This window comes from Miniopterus natalensis, chromosome 17 (assembly GCF_054644295.1).
Source record: "Miniopterus natalensis isolate mMinNat1 chromosome 17, mMinNat1.hap1, whole genome shotgun sequence".
In the NCBI taxonomy this organism is placed as follows: Eukaryota; Metazoa; Chordata; class Mammalia; order Chiroptera; family Miniopteridae; genus Miniopterus; species Miniopterus natalensis.
Genome location: NC_142097.1, coordinates 16,883,607 through 16,901,948, shown reverse-complemented (window position 1 = coordinate 16,901,948; position 18,342 = coordinate 16,883,607). Strand labels below are relative to the sequence as shown.

General features: G+C 44.1%; 1 protein-coding gene across 3 annotated transcripts; it reads right to left on the bottom strand.

The window, feature by feature from the left end:
* Nucleotides 1–69: 69 nt before the first annotated feature.
* On the bottom strand, nt 70–17,085 carry SPAG5 (sperm associated antigen 5). 3 transcript variants are annotated; one of them, XM_016201925.2, is made up of 24 exons: nt 16,945–17,085; nt 16,623–16,748; nt 11,692–12,788; nt 11,405–11,588; nt 7,642–7,716; nt 7,308–7,400; nt 7,082–7,216; nt 6,750–6,869; nt 6,540–6,632; nt 6,324–6,437; nt 5,869–5,962; nt 5,583–5,730; nt 5,401–5,503; nt 5,081–5,214; nt 4,740–4,878; nt 3,211–3,322; nt 2,964–3,050; nt 2,588–2,708; nt 2,375–2,486; nt 1,906–1,986; nt 1,354–1,509; nt 1,201–1,275; nt 986–1,066; nt 70–852 (listed from the first exon to the last, which is right to left on the bottom strand). In XM_016201925.2, the coding sequence occupies exons 1-24, from the start codon at nt 16,987–16,989 to the stop codon at nt 781–783; spliced, it is 3,597 nt and encodes a 1,198-aa protein (XP_016057411.2). In that variant the 5' UTR covers nt 16,990–17,085; the 3' UTR covers nt 70–780. The 3 variants fall into 3 exon arrangements, with proteins under 3 accessions (XP_016057411.2, XP_087682140.1, XP_016057412.2); XM_087826014.1 differs by having other exon boundaries at nt 7,308–7,397; XM_016201926.2 differs by lacking the exons at nt 70–852; nt 986–1,066; nt 1,201–1,275 and having other exon boundaries at nt 1,446–1,589.
* Nucleotides 17,086–18,342: the final 1,257 nt, after the last annotated feature.

Genomic DNA, 18,342 nt, shown 5'->3' with positions numbered 1-18,342 from the left:
ACGTGACTCCCCCAGGGGGCGGGGCGTCACCTCCCGCCCAGGCCCCGCCCCTCCCTAGGACTGGTGTCCTGGCAAGGCCACGCCCACGGAGGCGGGGCAACGAGGTGGAGTGACTGCCCTGCCAGAACCTGGAGGCTGCCGTGGACCGTCCCCCTCCCACTTGGTGGAACCCTGCCACCAGGGCCCCGGAGGCAGGAAATGGCCTTGCCCTCATTTCTGCCACAATTGCTTTTACCATGTGCTGGGCACTGTGCTGAATGGGGATTAAGCAGAGGTCTGGTGAAGGAGAGTCACCTAAACAGTCACAACAGGTGGGTAGGCAGAAGAGAGGCATCAACAAAGTGTGGGAGTCCAGGCCAGGGAGTAAGAAACTGAGTTTCTCTGTCCTAACCCCTTTATTCACCATGGCCTACTGGAGAATGAAGCCTTGTCTGTCCCCCATCCCCGCCCCCCAGGCTGTGAGCCAGGGAACAAGCAGTCCAGTGCCCAGCATATTTGGGGAAGCCAGGGAAGCGAGGAAGGGCAGGCTTTGGCCCTGGATGTAGCAGGAGGGGGTGAGTGGAGGTTGCCCAGGCAGGAAGGCCAAGCTGCTTCTCCCCTGACTTTAGCTACCCCCTCTCACCCAAGAAACAAGATTCAGTGAACTTGAAGAAACATATTAAATATACTTTATTTAAATAGCATTAAACCCAGCTGGCTCTATGCCAATTGGTCCTGGTGTTGGGGTAGGGGAGTATTATAGGTAAAGAGGGGGTAAAACAGACTCCAGCTTTTCATTTCTTAGCTTAGAAATTCCAGCAATTCCTGTAGCTCCTTGCAACCCCTCACGACCTCTGGGATGGACAGCAGAGTCTGGGAAGAGAGAGAGAGAAAAGGCAGTTCCGAGTTACAGCCCCAGGAAGCACCCACCGAGTTAGAGGGACAAAAACGGAAGCCACAGAGAAGCCTGCAACATTACCTTAATTGAACCCCCTCCCTCCTTTACCTCGTAAATATGCTGAACAACGTCATCTAGTTTCTTTAACTCCTTGTCAGAGCGCCGAAGATTCTCCTCCAAAATGTTTCTCTAGAAAGCAAATAAGCTGCATAAGCTCAGTGCTTAAAAGAATAGCATACATAGCTTGTGGGGCAAGGAAAATATGACAGGGTACTTGCTAGTGGTGGTGAGAAATGGCCCCCCAATGGCATGGGACTTCTTACATGGCTCTGGAACTTGACCATGAGTTTTTCCTTCTCATTTTTCATCTCCAGGAACATCACCCGCAGTTTATCCACCTGTAGATATGTCCAGATCAGTAGGGGCACAGCCTAAGGTTCCCACGAAATGCCCACTTCCTCTGTTAACTCTGTCACCTCCTGGGAAAGCCACACTTTCTCCTGGATCCAGTTAGTGGCCATGGGCTGAGAGCTGGGGTCCAGCTGGCCTGCCAGGGTCTCTTGGAGCACCTTAGTCTCTGTCTCCGCACGCCGAAGTGAGCGGGTAAGCTGGGTCACCTCCTCTCTAAGACTCTGGGGGTGAGAATAGAGAGGTATCCAGTAGGCCTCAAAGGTCCTCTCCATCATTCTTTTTTTAAATATGTTTTTATTGACTTCAGAGAGAGAAAGGGAGAGGAAGAGAGAGATAGAAACATCAATGATGAGAGTCATTGATCAGCTGCCTCCTGCATGCCCACCCCACCCCCAATGGGGATTGAGCCCACAACCTGGGCATGTACCCTGACTGGAATCGAACCGTGACCTCCTGGTTCATAGGTCAACACTCAACAACTGAGAAGCCAGCCAGGCCTCTCCATCATTCTTATCCCATGCTGTGAACAGGTAGATCAGGGGATTCAATTCCCACATTTGGGATCCTGGCTACCAGTGACACAGAAGGCAGAGGACTGGGCATTATGATGAACGTACTATGAGCTCGCCACTCTTGTCTATTTGCTCTAAAATCTTCTCGTTCTGCTGCTGTATCACTTCCTGGAGCTCCTTTTCATTCTGTGAGGGAAAGGGAGGTAAGAAGGCACTGAGAGAGCTAGCTTCTTTGCAGCCCTTGCCAGGAGATAGGATTTAGTGCCTGACCCATGCTCAGCCCAGGTTGCTACCAAGTGATAACGCTCTTCTTCCTCTAGGGCTAAGTCAGGCAACGCACACCTCAGTGGTGAGAGAGCTCTGCTAGAGTTCCCGACTTCTAGGTCAGCCTGGGAGATGGGTCAGCCCATAGCTGATTCCCAAACATGTGAAATGTCTGACCCCAGGAAGGGCAAAACTAGGGCAGTGGTTGGAAAATCCCCACCACCCAGATTCCCAGAGAGACAGTGGTTCCCAGTGGGCCAGTACAGCTGCCCCAGTTCTCCATCGCCCCACTTCTAGGCCCCTCCTTCACCTTGTAGCGCAAGCACAAGGCCTGGTTCAACTTCTCTATGTCCGCTTCCTTTGCCTTCTGGGCTTCCTGATGCTGTTCTTCCTGGGCCTGCAGCCTAGCCTGCAGATCACAACTTAGGGGAGAGAATTCAGCATTATTGCTGTGCTCTGGAGGGCTAGCTGGGCCCTTGATGGAAGGGGCTGACCTCTCTCACCAAGACTGCACTCCACTCACATCTTTTGCTGCAGAGTCCTGACAGCTTCTTCTTTAGAGTCTTGCAGCAGGGAACACAGGCTCTGAAGCTCCAGAGTCATAGTACTCATTTCTTCCAGGCTCTTCTCCATGCCTGGGGTCTCTGAAAGAGAAAGTCCTAGATAGAGGTAGAGCCCTTTTACTCTGGAAGGAGTATGTAGCCATTATTTCCACAACTTTTACCCATGTTCCCCACCCACAGGATTTGAGTGTCTAGAACATTACAGGTCCCAAAAGACAAATAAAATGAGCCCAAGTAGAATTGAGGTTTTTAGAGCAAAGCACTTTTCACTGCTTTTGTCTTTATCATCACTACTTGATCTAGAAATGAGGCAGGATCCCTGGAGCCCATCCTAACCTGTAGGCTGAAGGGAAACCACTGATGCAACTCGGGTGAAAGCACTCTTGTCACTTCCAAGCAAGGACACAGGAGCTGATTCTGGCTCTAAAACAAAAACCAACCATGGTAGAGGGCCCCTCTGGTGATCCAGTCAAGGATCTGCCATAATGGAAGCAAGGGAGAGGTCTGTTGGTGGGCATCTTTAACAGCTGAAGATATTAGCAGGGTCAAAATTTTCCCACCCCTAAATTCCAGGGCCTTTAACCTTTGTCTGCCATTGCTGTCAAGATGCTTCCCAAGAAGGTGCTGTCTGTGGGTGGAAGGTGTTCCTGGGCAGAAGCACAGGCTGTGCTTTTCAGGAGAGTATCCGGCTCAGGCTAAGGGCAAATGACAACAAAGCATCAGCTGCTTTTCAGGGTTAGTGATTTCCATGAACTCCCAGGTACTCCCAGGTGGCTTTTTGTAAAGACACCTCTGGAATGCTGTTCTCTCTTCTCTATCTTCAACTTCTCCCTTATCTCCTTTCCCTGAACGTAATTCTCTCTCACTAAAGCAACATTTTTCCTTAAATAAACCTTCTTTTTACCTTAAATCCCCTACATTTCTTGCCTAAAACTCTCACCATCTATTGACTCCCCAGCTCACTACACTCAGGCTTCTGACACACTAATCTACCAGAATTCTCATAATTTCATTCAATGGCATCCTTACTTTCAAATGTAATAGACACTTTTCAGCTTTTATTTTACCTGACCTATTTGGTAATTGATGACCACGTTCTTTAGAAACTTCCTTTTCTTAGCTTCTGGGACATGACTCTCTCTCCTTCATAGGTAGGCCTCATACCTTTCTGGATATTCTCTCTATAATTGTTGGGCTCCTTCTGGTTAAGATTTGGCCCTCTTTACACTCTAATCCATTCCCCAGGTCTCCTCACCTCAGGAGCTCCACAAAAATATCCACTTCTAAATGGATAACCCTTCAATCTGTCTCAACTGGATTTTTTCCCCAATCTCCAGAATTAGAGGCTCAACTGCCTGTGAAAAATCTACCAGAATGTGCCATAGTTCACCTGAAATTTAGTATGTATAAAGTTGAGCTCACCATTTTCCCTGTCCCACCCCACCAAAAATCTGTTCCTTTTTTATTCATGATCCTAGAGCAGGGGGCAGCACTGTTTGCAGCTTAAATCTGGCCTGCCACCTGTTTTTGTAAAGTTTTATTGGACCACATCCACATCCATTCATTTACATACTGTCTATGGCTGCTCTTGAGCTACAAAGGCAAAGTTGAGTAGTTAAGACACAGACCACTTGGCTCGCAAAGCTGAAAATATTTATTACATTTCATTTTATAGGAAAAGTTTGCCCACCCCAGTTCTAGAGTGTCACCATCTTTCCAGCCATCTAGACATCAGCATTCACTCTTCCACCTTACTCCTACAATTGGTCATAAGGTTCTATTACTTCTACTTCCTAATATGTATACAATTGGAAAACCTCAGTAAACTAGGAATAGAGGGGAACTTCCTCAACTTGATAAAAAATATCTACAAAAAAATCTACAGCTAACATCATACTTAAGGGTAAGAAACTCGAAGCTTCCCTTTAACATCAGGGTAAAAGCAAGGATGTCCCCTCTCACCACTCCTTTTCAACATCATAGTGAGAGTTCTAATGAATGCAGTAAAATAAGAAAAGGAAATAAGAGAGATGTAGATTGGAAAGGAAGAAATGAATCCGTGTTTGTTCAAAGATATGACTGGAAGGGAAGAGAAAGACCTCCAGATCCTACCTTCTCCTTTAGTTTCGTGTGCAGGAAGAGGGTCAGGCTCTGTAGCTGCTCAGTTAGCACCTTTAGCTCTTGGGAATACTGGCATGTCTTCTCCAGGTCTTTCTCCCGATTCTCTGCTATGGTGCTAGCCAGTTTAGCCCTGAAATAGGCAAGGAAGAGAGAGACCATGTGACTTTCCCTGAACACCTCTCCTAAATCCCATACAGAAGTGCATTCAAAAAGGGAAACAAAAGGCTCTTGGACCCTGTCACAGTTCTGTCCTTGGAGACTTTAGCTTCTAGAAAGGCTCCTGAGAAAGAGAAGCACTTAGGAGGGAAAGCAAAGAAAGGTAGAGATCTTACTTCAGGTTCTCTACAGTGTCCTTGAGGTCCTCACACTGCAGGCTGCGCTCCCGTAGCACTTCCAGTGTGGTTTTCAACTGACACTCAACCTGGCCCAGCTCCAAGTGAGCTACCTGATTCTCTTGATCTGCAAACTGGGGAGACCGGAGAAGGAAGAAAGGAAAGGAGCAAGAAAAGGAGGGGGGAATTGAATCTCGGTGGGAAATGTTAGAGCCCTGGGAATAGAGGCTTTTTCTAGTCCAGTCTCAAATCTCACCTGAGTACCATCAGGTAAGAATCACACTCCTGCCAGCTCCCTTGCCCTAAGCCATATTCCTTACCTCCAGAGTCTCCTTCAGGTCCTGCACCTCCTTGGCCAGAACAGCATGTTGTTGCTGGAGCTCTGCTTGCACGTGTTTTAGTGCCATCTCTTCCTTTTGCCACCTGCCAGAGACCTTATGTTAGATCACATTGGTCCTATACCCTGGGGACCTATCGCCACAGTAACCTGATAGGAACTCACTGAGTAGCCTGCTTCTCATTGCTCTGGGTAAGCTGGCAGAGCAACTCATCCTTCATGGCCAGGTCCTGGGTACAGTGGGCATGCTGACTCTGTAGCTCTTTTAGCTGACTCTGCATGCTGGCCAGAATCTGTAGCTGAGCCCGGAGATCTAAAAACCAAAAGTATCCTAATGACACCATGTGGTCACCAGGCCAGAACCTCCCCACACTTCTGCTCCAAACAAGTACTCTAGCGCCACAACCCAAGCCTTAGCAGGGCAAAACTACTTGCATGCATGCACACACACCTGTTGCTAGGCGACTGTTTTCCAACTCCAGTTGTTCTATTTGGCCTTTGCAGTTCTCTAACTGGGAAGAGACTTGTTCCAGCTCCCTGGAAATCTAGGAAGAAAAAATAGTTTTCCTCCCACAGTTCCTCTTGAATCAAGAGTCCCAGCACTTGGTCTAGCTTCTCTTTCTTGACAGAACAGCAAACCACCTGTTCCTGGGCAGCAACACTACAGTAAAAAAGACTGATCCTCAGGAAAAAGTAGAAACAGAAGACAAATTGCTGAAGAAAATGCTGAAGGGCAAAGGAAATAACTAAGCCCAAGGCCATCTTACAGGGAAGGGACCTAGATGGTCTCCAAACCCACAGAGTAGGAAGAAGACAGGTCCAGGGTAAGAGGCTGCTCATTAGAAAGGCCTTCTGAATAGGAGGAGAGGAAATCAGACCTAAGCAGTTCCCACTCCTAGTTTGTACCTGCTGCTTCTCCTCAACTGCAGCATCACGTTCTTGTAGGGTCTGCCGGCTCTTGGATGTGAGTTTCTCTGTGAGTTCTCGAGACCGGCTCAGTAAAGCTGTCCATGTTATATACTACCAGGGGAAGCAAACAGATTGATCAGTCAAGCACTCTTGAAGCAAGGTTCCTAACAGGGCTGGCTGTAACGGAGTGGTATGATGGCCCCAAATACTCACATCCAGTTGCATGGATATCCAGTCTTGTTGCAAGATTGAAGTAAGACTTGCTGTCTCCTGAGCCAACTCTTCTTGCTCAGTATGAAGACCTACCTACACAAGAAGGAGTGCCCATGGAGGAGCCCCTTCCTCTGAACACAACAAAGTAGGGGTACAGGACCATCGTCCCGTGTAGCATGGATCTTAATAAAGAAAATGCCCTCAAATTACCAGTTGGGTCTGGGTCTCCTTCAAGAGTCCTCTGAATTCCCTCATGGATGCCAGGTCCTGTTGCAACTGGCTGATGCGCTGACTGGCATGTGCACAGAAAGCCTCTAGCACTGCCTCTGCCTGTTTAGGGAAGAGGTTGCAAGGACATGGTGGGCAGAGGAAGGAAACAGCACAAAAAGCCATACTATCTGCCACATCAGTAGTTTAACTCATTATTCCCCAGGGCAGGCAATTCTTAGGCCACCCATCTCTGTCTCACGTAAATTTGTGTTCCTGCAGGAACTCTGAAGAAGAGATCTCCCACATCCAGGAACAAAAGCATGACACCTTACCGCATCCTTGCCTCTGAGGGCCATTTCCTCTCTGTGCTTTGCCTCCTCCCTTTCTGTGTTGAGGCTCTGGAGCCTTGTCCTCAATTTTTTCAACACATCAAAACAGCAGGAGACTAAGGTTTCTGTGCGCCGAGACTACAAGATAAGAATCAGATGCTGTGTCTGGTTCCTTCTTTTGCCTTTCAGTCCCACCAGAGGCCTCTGCCTTCATCTTCATGCTGCTTACCTCCTGACTCACAGTAGTTTTATCTTCCTCTAAGTGTGACAGAGATAGGTAAAGCAAGGATATCAGCTCCTTAGAGACCAGCACCCATGACTGCTGTAGAGGGAAAGATGGTTAGGCTAGATCAAATAAAGTCACTAAGCAGAAATAAGAACACTGGTGAGGAAAGCCACTAACCCAAATTTTAAGCTCCAATAAGGAGATATTCTTAATGGTTTGGAGACCTCCCTCCCTTCACTACCACGGCTGAGTACCACCATCTGCTAACTACCCAGGATTCTCCATTCTTGATTTTCACAGGAGACCCAGTAGTGGTATAAGGTCAATCAATATTTACCATGACATTTCTGGTCTGCTGCAAAGTCTGTTCAATCTCTCGGCTCCCTCGAAGATGCTGCAGTTTCTTACTTATCTAGGCAGAGAAACAGAGTTGTTCCTTTTGCATAGGTAGCATGCACCACCAGTACATCATTTCCCCTCCAACTCACCGAGATACAGGAGCCTTTCCTATTAAAAGCAGGAGCAAGGCTCACAGCTTGATGAAGCCAAGTCAGAAAAAAATCCAGAGCTAGGTAAAATTTTTCTTTTTCAATGACCTTTTTCTAATCATAAGGATAGTGTTTATTGTAAATTTTTGAAATACACAAGTGAATAAAATGGAAAAAGAAATCATTACTAATTTCACCACCTAGAGCAGTGATTTTTAACCAACAGTATAGCACCTATTTCAAGAGATTCCAACATATCTCCACACCAGAGATTTTGCTATAGGAATCTGCTGTAACTGATGGGGTGGGGGGTGGGGGGTGGGGTGGGAGGGGAGTTATAGACTATTGGTTTAGAAAGAAATTACAATATCCAATAAATTCTAAGATGATTATCTTTTTACATTTTAACACCACTAAAACTGGGATGCATGTTAATATTAATAGTGTCAAATTTGATGAAAGACAGTAATGCTTAAAAACACACACAACTGAGATTGTTTTATATATATATGTTATATATATATAACATATATATATATAACATTAAGCCATATATATATGGTGTCCCCAAAAAATGTATACACACTTTGAATGATTATAAGGTCAATGTCAGTTAAACCTGAAAAGGAGTAAAAATTGAGTTATCAGCTGTTAAAGTGCATATACATATAAATTTAGGGGTCCTGCTTTAATTACTTATTTTTATTATACTAATGTTATTTAGCCTTGAATTTATATTTGCTCTACTCATTGGATTGGCCTGAAACTGGAATATCTGCTTTAGGGGGACCTATCAAAGTAGAGCCACCACCATTTTAACTTCTGCTATTTCACCTCACTTCAAAGCCTCTCAGAGGTGATCTAAACTCTGATTTCCTTTCTTTAAAAACCTTGAACTTATGTTAAACTTCTTTGCCCATGTTATTAAAAACTCTTCATAAACATACTTTTAAGTAACTGCAGAATATTCCATCTTATAGATACACCATTCATTATTTCTTATATTTTTTAATTATTATTATTATTTTTTTTTTAATATATCTTTATTGATTTCAGAGAGAGGAAAGGAGAGGGAGAGAGAGAGATAGAAACATCAATGATGAGAGAGTCATTGATCGAGCCCGCAACCCGGGCATGTGCCCTGACCGGGAATCGAACCCCGATCGCCTGGATCCTAGGTCGACGCTCAACCGCTGAGCCACGCCCAGCTGGGCTAATTTTTTTTTTTTAAGTTACCATTTTTATGCAGAATTTTTTTCTCCTTAGGATATATCCCTAGAAGTGAAGTTACTGGGTCAAAGTTAGAACTGCTTTAAGGGTCTTACTTAAATGTCCTTCAAAAAAGGCTGAACCAATTTATATCCTACTGACAGCAGGACAATGCTTACCAGCATTAGCTATTTTACTCTTTGCTATTTTGTCAGAAGAAAATAACATCACTGTTTCATTTCTCTGACCATCAGTAATGGTAACCTTCTCAAGTATTTATTAGTCATTTTTATTTCCTTATTCTCTAGCTGTTCATTACCTTGGGGCAGACAAAAATCTTAGTGTGCTATGTAGACACATGATCTCAAAGGCAGCAGAGCTATAGAAAGACTTTAAAGTTATGAGAGAAAAGCGGGGAGCCTTCATTACTGCTGAAAGGCAGCCATCATCTGGGGAAAAACACTGCTGTAAGCAATGCTGAGTCACGATGTTACAGCAGTCTGGATTTAAGGGGGCAGCTCTCTTGGAGTTCATCACTCCCTTCCTCAGCAAAGCAGTCATCATTCCCTCCTGCGCCGTGCAATAAGGCACGGAGTAGCCCATGAGTCCTGGAAAAGGCACACACGCTGTTCAGAGCAGGGCAGTCAGGCAGGTGATGAGATTAGTGTGAAGGAGGAAGCCAAGTGGCAAAGACCTGGCACTGTGATGGGGAATGGCTGAAGGTGCTGTCATTTCCCCTTTTTGGTTCTGCTTCAGTGGCCTCCAAAGGGATTTGGCAAGCTTCAGGGGAATAGGTACAAGGCCTTTTACTCAGGGTAATAGGTACTCAGGAATAGGTACTCAGGGACAGGCAATGAGGTCAAAGACAAGAGGAAAGGATACAAAAATAGGAAAACACAGGAGACAAATTGAGCAGCTCAAGGAATGATGAGCCTACGGTTTCCAGGATTTTGGCAAACGGTAAAGTCATTATTTGAGGATATTTTCAACCCAAAGGAGTTCTTTGGGCATTTGGAGAGCATCTCTTCTTAGCAGCAGCCACCTATTAACCTCACTAGCCACAACACTGAGACTCTCAGTTCCTTCCTCTGACACCATTCCCTTCTTTCCTCAGCCTGTGTTGTCTGTCACAGCTAGAGTCCTCTACTAATTGTTCTTCAAACTGTTTTCCTCTCATATCTGCTATACTAATTTTGAAAGACTGAGTGTCCTTAAGTTTAAATTGTTATAAAGACTACAATTTCTACCATATTATAAATATTGATGGTTTGAAATAAAACTGTTAAATCACTCTTAAATATATTCAATGGAATAATACATACACCATAAAGATTTAATACCTGCTTTATACCTTTAAAAATACATGGACAAGCTCTTTTTTAAGTCAGAAATTTTACATCATCCCTTTTTCTTCTTGAACCTGTATTTTTACTTCTGTCAGAATTTTATCCTAAAGAACATATTTAAAGCCTGTTATTAATCAATATATTGGTAACAACAAAAGTTCATCTAAATCTAAATTAAAGTTTCTTTTAAATTCCTCTGACCAAAAGCTTTCAAGTGAAAGCATTTTTTTAGAGAAATATTTTCAACAGTTGTATACTAATCATTGTAATATTATAATTTTAATAAAATTACAAACATACCTAGTAAAATTTTATTGATCATCTATTAATGAAATGGATGGAACCTCCCTCCCCTTATTAGTTCATGTTGTCTGTGGATTACTATAATTCCTACAATAAGACATGGTTTAGCAATAATTCTATGCCTATTTTCCATCCTCCTAGATGTAAGCACTGAGAAATCTTCACATAAATAATGGGAATAAAAAGGAACGAAAGAAGGCAGGAAGGGGATGTCACCCGACTCTAGGAGCTCCTTTGGAGATATACGCCAAAAATCTCATAGTGAACTTTCATCAAAAATGTTTAATGATCCACTAACAAAATTAAAGTTTTCCCTCAATTTTGTTGAAAGCATGCAAAAATTTTACATTATATGATCACTGTAGTCATTCACTTTCTCAGCATGTACACAAATATTTTCTATTATTCGATTGCTATCCCTTGACAATGTAAGATTCAGGATATGTAGTAAATATGGTCTTCTTTAGTAAAGTGGGCAAGGGTAATTGAGAATGGGGAAGTGGGAAAGCAAAAAGATTAGCAGAGTACATTTGGAGATGAAGATCTAGAAACTGATTCCCTTAAAACCTGCATGCATTCCCTTAGAAAGTCTTGACATACCCCTGGAGTATAGTGAGTACCCACAGCTTTACTAAGTTTTCCAGGTCCGTGGCTTTTACATATTCTAAGAATGAACCTGTGGCAGTATATCAGCTTAAATTCTGAGGAAGACAGCCCACTGGGATTTTCCATGCTTTGGGAGTAACCTTCTTACCCCACTGGGACAGGTGTCAGTTGTGTCAGTCTGTGTGCTACTGTCCTGAACTTCTGGGTGAGGGGTAGTCAGCTGGCTCTTCCAATTCCGCAGCTGGCGGGAGAGAACCTCCAGAATGACAAGAGAGTTCATCAGGTTATCTTCCAGGTCGTGTCGAGATAAGGCAGTCAGATCTGGAGGATGGCTGCAGCAAAAAGAGAGCATGAGAAGAAACATAGGTGAAGGGATGGAAGTGGCAGGTCCAGGTTAATGGAACCCAGGAGGCACCAGGATATAGGGACACTTACTTCCCCCATAGGAGATGCTCCCTCTCAGAAGTACTGTCCTTGGTGCCCACCAGGACTGTCTGGGATGTGTTTGTACTCTTTTCCTGTGGTGGTGCTGGGGGAGTAAGCCAAGTCCCCACTGAGCAAGTAGAGAAAGGAGCAGTGCCAGTTGCAGCATCCTGAAGCACAGAGGGAAGGGATAAGCTCTGGCGGAGATTTTCCAGCATTACTGAGGTATTTACACCTTTTTCCAGCCAGGACAATGGGGACATCCAAGGTCCTGCATCAGAGATGAGAAGTCTACCAGCATCTTCTACTGCTGGGCCTGGAGCTGCCTGGGATTCCATTTCTCCTGAATTTGGGGTCAGGCATGTGGGTGGAATACCTTGCATATTTGAGACAAGTGCTTGATCTCTCAATTCAGCCTCCTCAGGGAATGTGGAAAAGCTCATTTCTCTTTCCTCTACAGCTTTGTGCTCTACAATTTCCTGCCCTGGGTCTACATGACTGACAGGGAAATCTGCTGCAAAGGCAGTTGAAGGGGAAAGACAGAGCATGGAGGAAGGCAAGAAGGCATTACTTTCAGAAGACAGTAAGTCCTCAGGCACGGCCTCAATTCTACTGTCCTTCAGGCTTTCCTTGGAACAGTGTAGCTGTTGCTCAGAACGGGGATTTGGTGGATACTCCAAAAGATGGTATGGAGGATCCTGAAATGTAAGTTTCTCAGGCATAGCAGGAACAACTTCTGAAAAGCTATCTTCCCTGCAGGGTTCCACCCACTTTCTCAGCAGATCTCCTGGCCTCAAAGGCTCATCTAGAGAAAAACCGTTTGTTTCTGCCATGGTATTTAAATGGGCCTCAAGTGTAATGTCTTGCTGCTGCCCTCCTGGAGAGGGTACAAGGACCATGGCTTTAACCACATTGTTGTGCAGTGGGTCTACTGCTTCCTCAGATGTTTTGGGAGTAGAATTGTTCTGGGGAGTCAGATTTAGGGGCTGCTCATCTGATTCATGTTGACAAGCTGGTAGCGACCTTGAGAGAAGGCTGAACTGTTCTGATGGGGAGTCTGTCATCTTAGCATTTTCAAAATCCAGTGGAGATGAGTTGTTGCTGCCCTCCTGCCAAAGGAAACAAAAGTAGTTGACTAAGGCAATCAATTCCAGTTCCCAACATACAATGATGGGTGCAGGATACTGTCCAAATTCAAAAAAGGTAAGATTTCTCATTACCTCTGCTTAGGTAAGACCTTGACTAAGCCTTGCTGCTCACTACAGAGACCCAATAGCAGGGAAAGAAATGCTGTGAAGCCATTTGGGTCCTTCCAAGTGAACCTGCCTATAGTATAAACAAGGCTGAGATAATTTATCTCTATCAAAATGACCCCACTCCTCTTTACTGCTATCTCCAACTCACTTCTAGGGGAAATAGGTAGGAAGGGTCCCTATGTTCAAGCTCTGTTAAAATCTAGAGTTGGTACAAGATTTATTTCCTTCTTGAACAGAGTTAGAGAGCACTTCACCCACAGAGATCCATGGGCCCTAGGGAGAAAGGGCAACATCAACTTGTGCTAGTAACCAAGAACTGAGGGCATCCTGAATACATGGGTTGAATCCATTGAACCCATGGGATTTGAAGGGCTCTAGCCTTTGGAGCAGAGGAGAATAAAGAGCAGAGAGACTTCCACCTAGTACCCTAATAAGAAACTGACAACCTCCCTACTGCTGATTCACAGGGACAAGGACCACTGCACCTTCTACCACTTGCAAGTTGCTGGTCCTGAGACTCAATGAACAAGAAAAGGAAAATGTGGATGTACTGAAGTGGATCTAGTAGCCACAGAAAGAACAAATCCTAAGATAGTTAGAAAAGGTAGACTCTGCCCTATCATGTTTTGCTCAGTGGTTAGAGCATCAGCACGCGGACTGAAGCGTCCAGGGTTTGATTCCGGTCAAGGGCACGTACCTCAGTTGCGGGTTAGATCCCCAGCCCCGGTCAGGGTGCGTGCAGGAGGCAAGTAATTGATGTGTCTCTCTCACATTGATGTTTCTCTCTCTCTCTCCCCCCCTTCCACTCTCTCTGAAAAGCAATGGAAAAAAAGAAAAGGTAGATCCCAACAAAACACAGATGATGGAAGAAACAGATGACAATTTGAACTAAAAAAAATATGAGTATATAAAAAGATTCAAGTACCACACACACACACACAGACTTTCTGGAAATAATAAATATTACTATTAAACAAAAATTTCAGTAAAATGAATTAGAAGAGGATGGTCAGTGTTGAAACTGGAATTACTGGCCTGGACAATCAAGCAGAAGAAATACCTTAAAGTAAAGATAAAAATACCCAAAAAAATGTAAATCTTAGGGAGAAGCTACAAGGATTGGAATATAAATCCAATAAACCTAATAAAACAAGTTTCAGGAGAAAACAGAATACATACAGGTGAGTCACTGATTAACAGGTATATATTAGAATAAAATTTCTCTAAGGTAAGAAAGACCTGAGTTTGCATATTGAAATGGCTCATCAAGTTCCAAACAGTATTAACAAGAAAAAAATACAATAAAAAAATAAAAATTTTGAACTACAAAGAAGACAAAACTATTTTAGAAGTATTAGATAGAAAGACCAACTATGGGGGGAAAAAAGAATCAGACTTACATGAAAAGTCAAAAAAGGGCCTGGCCGACGTGGCTAAGCAGTTGAGCATCAACCTATAATCCCGGAGATCAAGGTTAGAGTCCCAGTCAGGGCACATGACCAGGTTGTGGGCTCGATCCTTGGTTGGGGGCTTATAGGAGGCAACCAATCAATGACTCTCTCATCATTGATGTTTCTCTCTCTCTCTCTCTCTCTCTCCCCCTTCCTCTCTCTGAAATGAATTTTTTTTTTTTAAAGTCTAAACAGGGTTTCTGATATTCTAGCATGTCCTGTTTACTGACCTGAATATTGGTTAAAATGATGTGTAATTTATACAAATTTGTTAAGCTGTATGTTTGATGTATTTTCACATATTATATTTTAATTTTTAAAAGTTTTTCTTTGAAGGTTCATTAATCATATATAAATATTCTGGTATGCATTGTTTATAGTGAAGTGTTACTACATCACATCTTATTTTAGCACGTCAATATATTCTTTCTTTAATTATAAAAAGTTAACTTAGATCCTGGCCAGGTAGCTCAGTTGGTTAGAGCATCATCCCAATACGCCAAGGTTGTGGGTTCAATCCCCAGTCAGGAAACATACAAGAAGCAACCAATGAATGAATAAATAAGTAGAATAGCAAATCAATGTTTCTCTTTCTCTATCTCTCCTTTCCTCTCTCTCTCTAAAATCAATTTAAAAATAATAATAAAATAAAAAGTTAACAGTTCTTGAAATTTATTTGCAAATACACTTTTTCCATTTGGCATTATGGATTGTTGCCTACTTAACTGAATATATAATGTCAGCTTATCCTAAGGGTGCCCACATACTGTACTTACTTTCTTAAGTATTCATTTTAAGCAAAGTGCTCACTAATAGGAATTTGTATTTTGGAGGTGCTTGATCTATCTACAAAGAAAAATTAGGAATTAATGTATTATAAAATGCTCCTAGAAGTCTTAATTGTGTTTATTTTTTTAAAAACCTGTAATGATAGATTTATATGCATGGAAGTAATTAAGGTATATCATTATTGTAGCTTTTTAAGTTGTATGTGATAAGACATATTTTCTTTTTACTGTATGTTTTTGTTTTGTTTTGTTTAATCCTCACCCAAGGAGTGAGGATATTTTTTCCATTGGTTTTTAGAAACAGTGGAAGGGAGGGGGAGGGGATCTATTTAATATATATTGATTCATTAACATTGAACTCACAGTCAACAGCACTCATGACCGAATGAAGCTTAATTAACTCTCATAAGGCGCATCACAGCTTTCTTGCACTTAGGGACACTAGCCAGCACTTCAGCACTATGTTTGGGGGCCATTTAAAACAGTGAAATAACCAACAAAAAACACAAAATGCAAAAACCATGGCACTAAAATAGATTATGAGAAGGACATTTGCTTACAGTATGCTAAAACAAGAAGACAAAATGTCACCTTTTTCAACCTCAGCTGGGGATATGTGTTTAAGGTGATTCATTTTTTGCCTCTCTGCATGTCACAGATGACCAAAAGTGTTGCAAGTATTGATTTTGGGGTTACAAATAAATTTTAGTGAGTAAGTGAATTCACAAATACTAAATCCACGAATAATGAGGATTGACTATATACATTTCTTTGCATGTTGCTTTTCTCATTTAACAAAGTGCAAATCCCTCCATGTAAACAAAAAGCACAAAAATGTAAAAACCATGGCACTAAATAGCTGGTGTAGAACTAATCCATAAGCTACTATGGTAGGCATGAATCACAATTCATTCATAAATGGTAATTTATGTTTTCTTGGTTTTACTTCTACAATGTTAACATAAATATCTTTGTACATATACAGGGTGGGGCAAAAGTAGGCTTACAGTAGTGAGCACTAGAAACACAGAGTTTATTCTTGTACTATCATTAAGTATTATATTATTTTCCATAGAGCAACTGTAAACCTACTTTTACCCCACTCTGCACTGCCTCACTCTGTCAGCTGTCTGACCTCTGCATAAGCGAGCTCATGTTAGAGGGAGACTACTAATCAGAATGATAGTATTTTTATCTAATTTCGTAAAGATTGAACAGGAGAGGAGATGGTAAAATCTAACAGCTAAATAGAGGTCCAGGTTCTCAGTGGATTTCCTTTAACCACCCTAGGGCACCTCTCTGTTGGCCTGAATAGCTGTAAATGGATGTCACTAAGAGAAAAGATTTCATTATCGTTATTAATTACGTGTCAGCTCTGGCCCTCAGTTCCTCTGAGCTCTCGGTCTCGGCAAAGAGCCCAGTGCAGAAGCTGGCCAGACGAATCTCACCTGCAGCCCCAGTTTGCACAGCGATGGGGTCAGCGAGCAGCATATCTGCGGCCCTTTTCCAGAGCCGGTGAGGGCACCGGGCTGCAGGTTAAGTTCTCGGAGAGGAGTTCTCATAGTTGGTTTTCCCTGAGAAAGAAAGACACGGTGTGAGGAAGCCTGGGCTCTCAGCCCGGCCCCGCTAAGAAGCTCAGAAGGCAATTAGAGGCTCTCCACCTCAGACGCGCGGAAGCGCCAGGACCAACAACAATCCACACGCCCCCGCTCCCGCCCCCACCCCGGAGCTCGGCCCAGCTGTCTCTCTCCATGAGACTCTCCCGCTCACCGGTTGGGGCGAAGGCGACAGGCTCAGTTTTTTCACCCGCCACATCTTCAACCCAGAATACAGAACGACCACCTAGCGGACCCAAGAGGTGACGGCTAGTTCACCCGCCATCTTCATTTAAAACTGCTCCCCGTTTCCGGATTGGCTGCGAAGCCTCAGTGCGTCAGTCCGGTGCGTCCGCTCGGGGCTCGAGACCCGGGAGCGGAGGGCGAGGCCAACGCAGGCCACGCCCCTCCCCGCCGGCGGTCGCGCGGGTCATCTCCGCCAACCCCTCACCGCGGACTGGAGCGGGAGGGCGGGACGTGCGCCAAGCCCAAGGCGGGTAACGTAGCCTCACCTCGGGAAGAGTACCTAGGAGGCTAGGAAGTCAAGGAGCCCATCCCTTCTGCTTCCCGTGGCGCCGCCTCACACCCTTTCAGAAAAGTTGTCTCTGTGGCCTGGCCCTTGAAATTCTCTCCTCAGGTTTCCCTCAGTTACCTCGCGCTTCAGCCTCGACCAGAAAGAGCCCGCCAAGCAGTCGAAGGGAAAGGGGAGGGGAGCATTTTTTAACTTAGGCTTGGTCTGTCCGCGCATAGGTCCTGTGTCCGAAATGTCCGGAGACGGGTAGTTCTCAACCCCAGCGGTAATTTAGCCGCTTCGGAATCTCTCGTGTTTTCGTGGCACTTTATCTCAGGGCCTGCAGCGAGTTGACTGGAGCAATAGCTAGCATGTACTAGATACTTTACATATATTAACTCCTCTAATCCTCATAAGGATCAATGAAGTAGGTACTGGAAATATCCCCATTTTACTGACGAAGGAACTGAGTCATAGACTATGAAATTTGCCCAACGCCCGGCAGATAGTAAATGGCGGTCAAGATTCCAACCCACACTACCGCTACATTTTCCTGCCTCTTAAATCCCCTCTGTGTGGGAAATCTAGCCTCGCTATTGGAGGTACAATTGAGTTTTGGATACAGCTAAAGGTAAGTATTCAGAGATAATAGTTTATGATAAAGTATGTTCCTCTTTGAACACTTAACAGCACCTTGTTTTACACTCCGAAGTCTTTATTTTTTATCCTCACCCGAGGATATTTTTTCCATTGCTTTTCCAGAGAGAGTGGAAGGGAGGGAGAGAAAAACATCAGTGTGAGAGAGACACATCCATTGGTTGCCTCCGGTGCTCGCCCCAATGGGACGAGGCAGGGATGGAGCCTGCAACCAAGGTACGTGCCCTTGGCTGGAATGGAACCTAGGACCCTTCAGTCCCCCGCGGAGGCTCTAACCACGGACCCAAACTGGCTAGGGCGTATACTCTGAAGTCTTAATGAATTTGGAAAAGGCAGTAATCCAAAGAGGAGGAACTATAATTGTTATGAATTGCAGGGCCCACAGGGGATGGGTGCCTTTAGAAC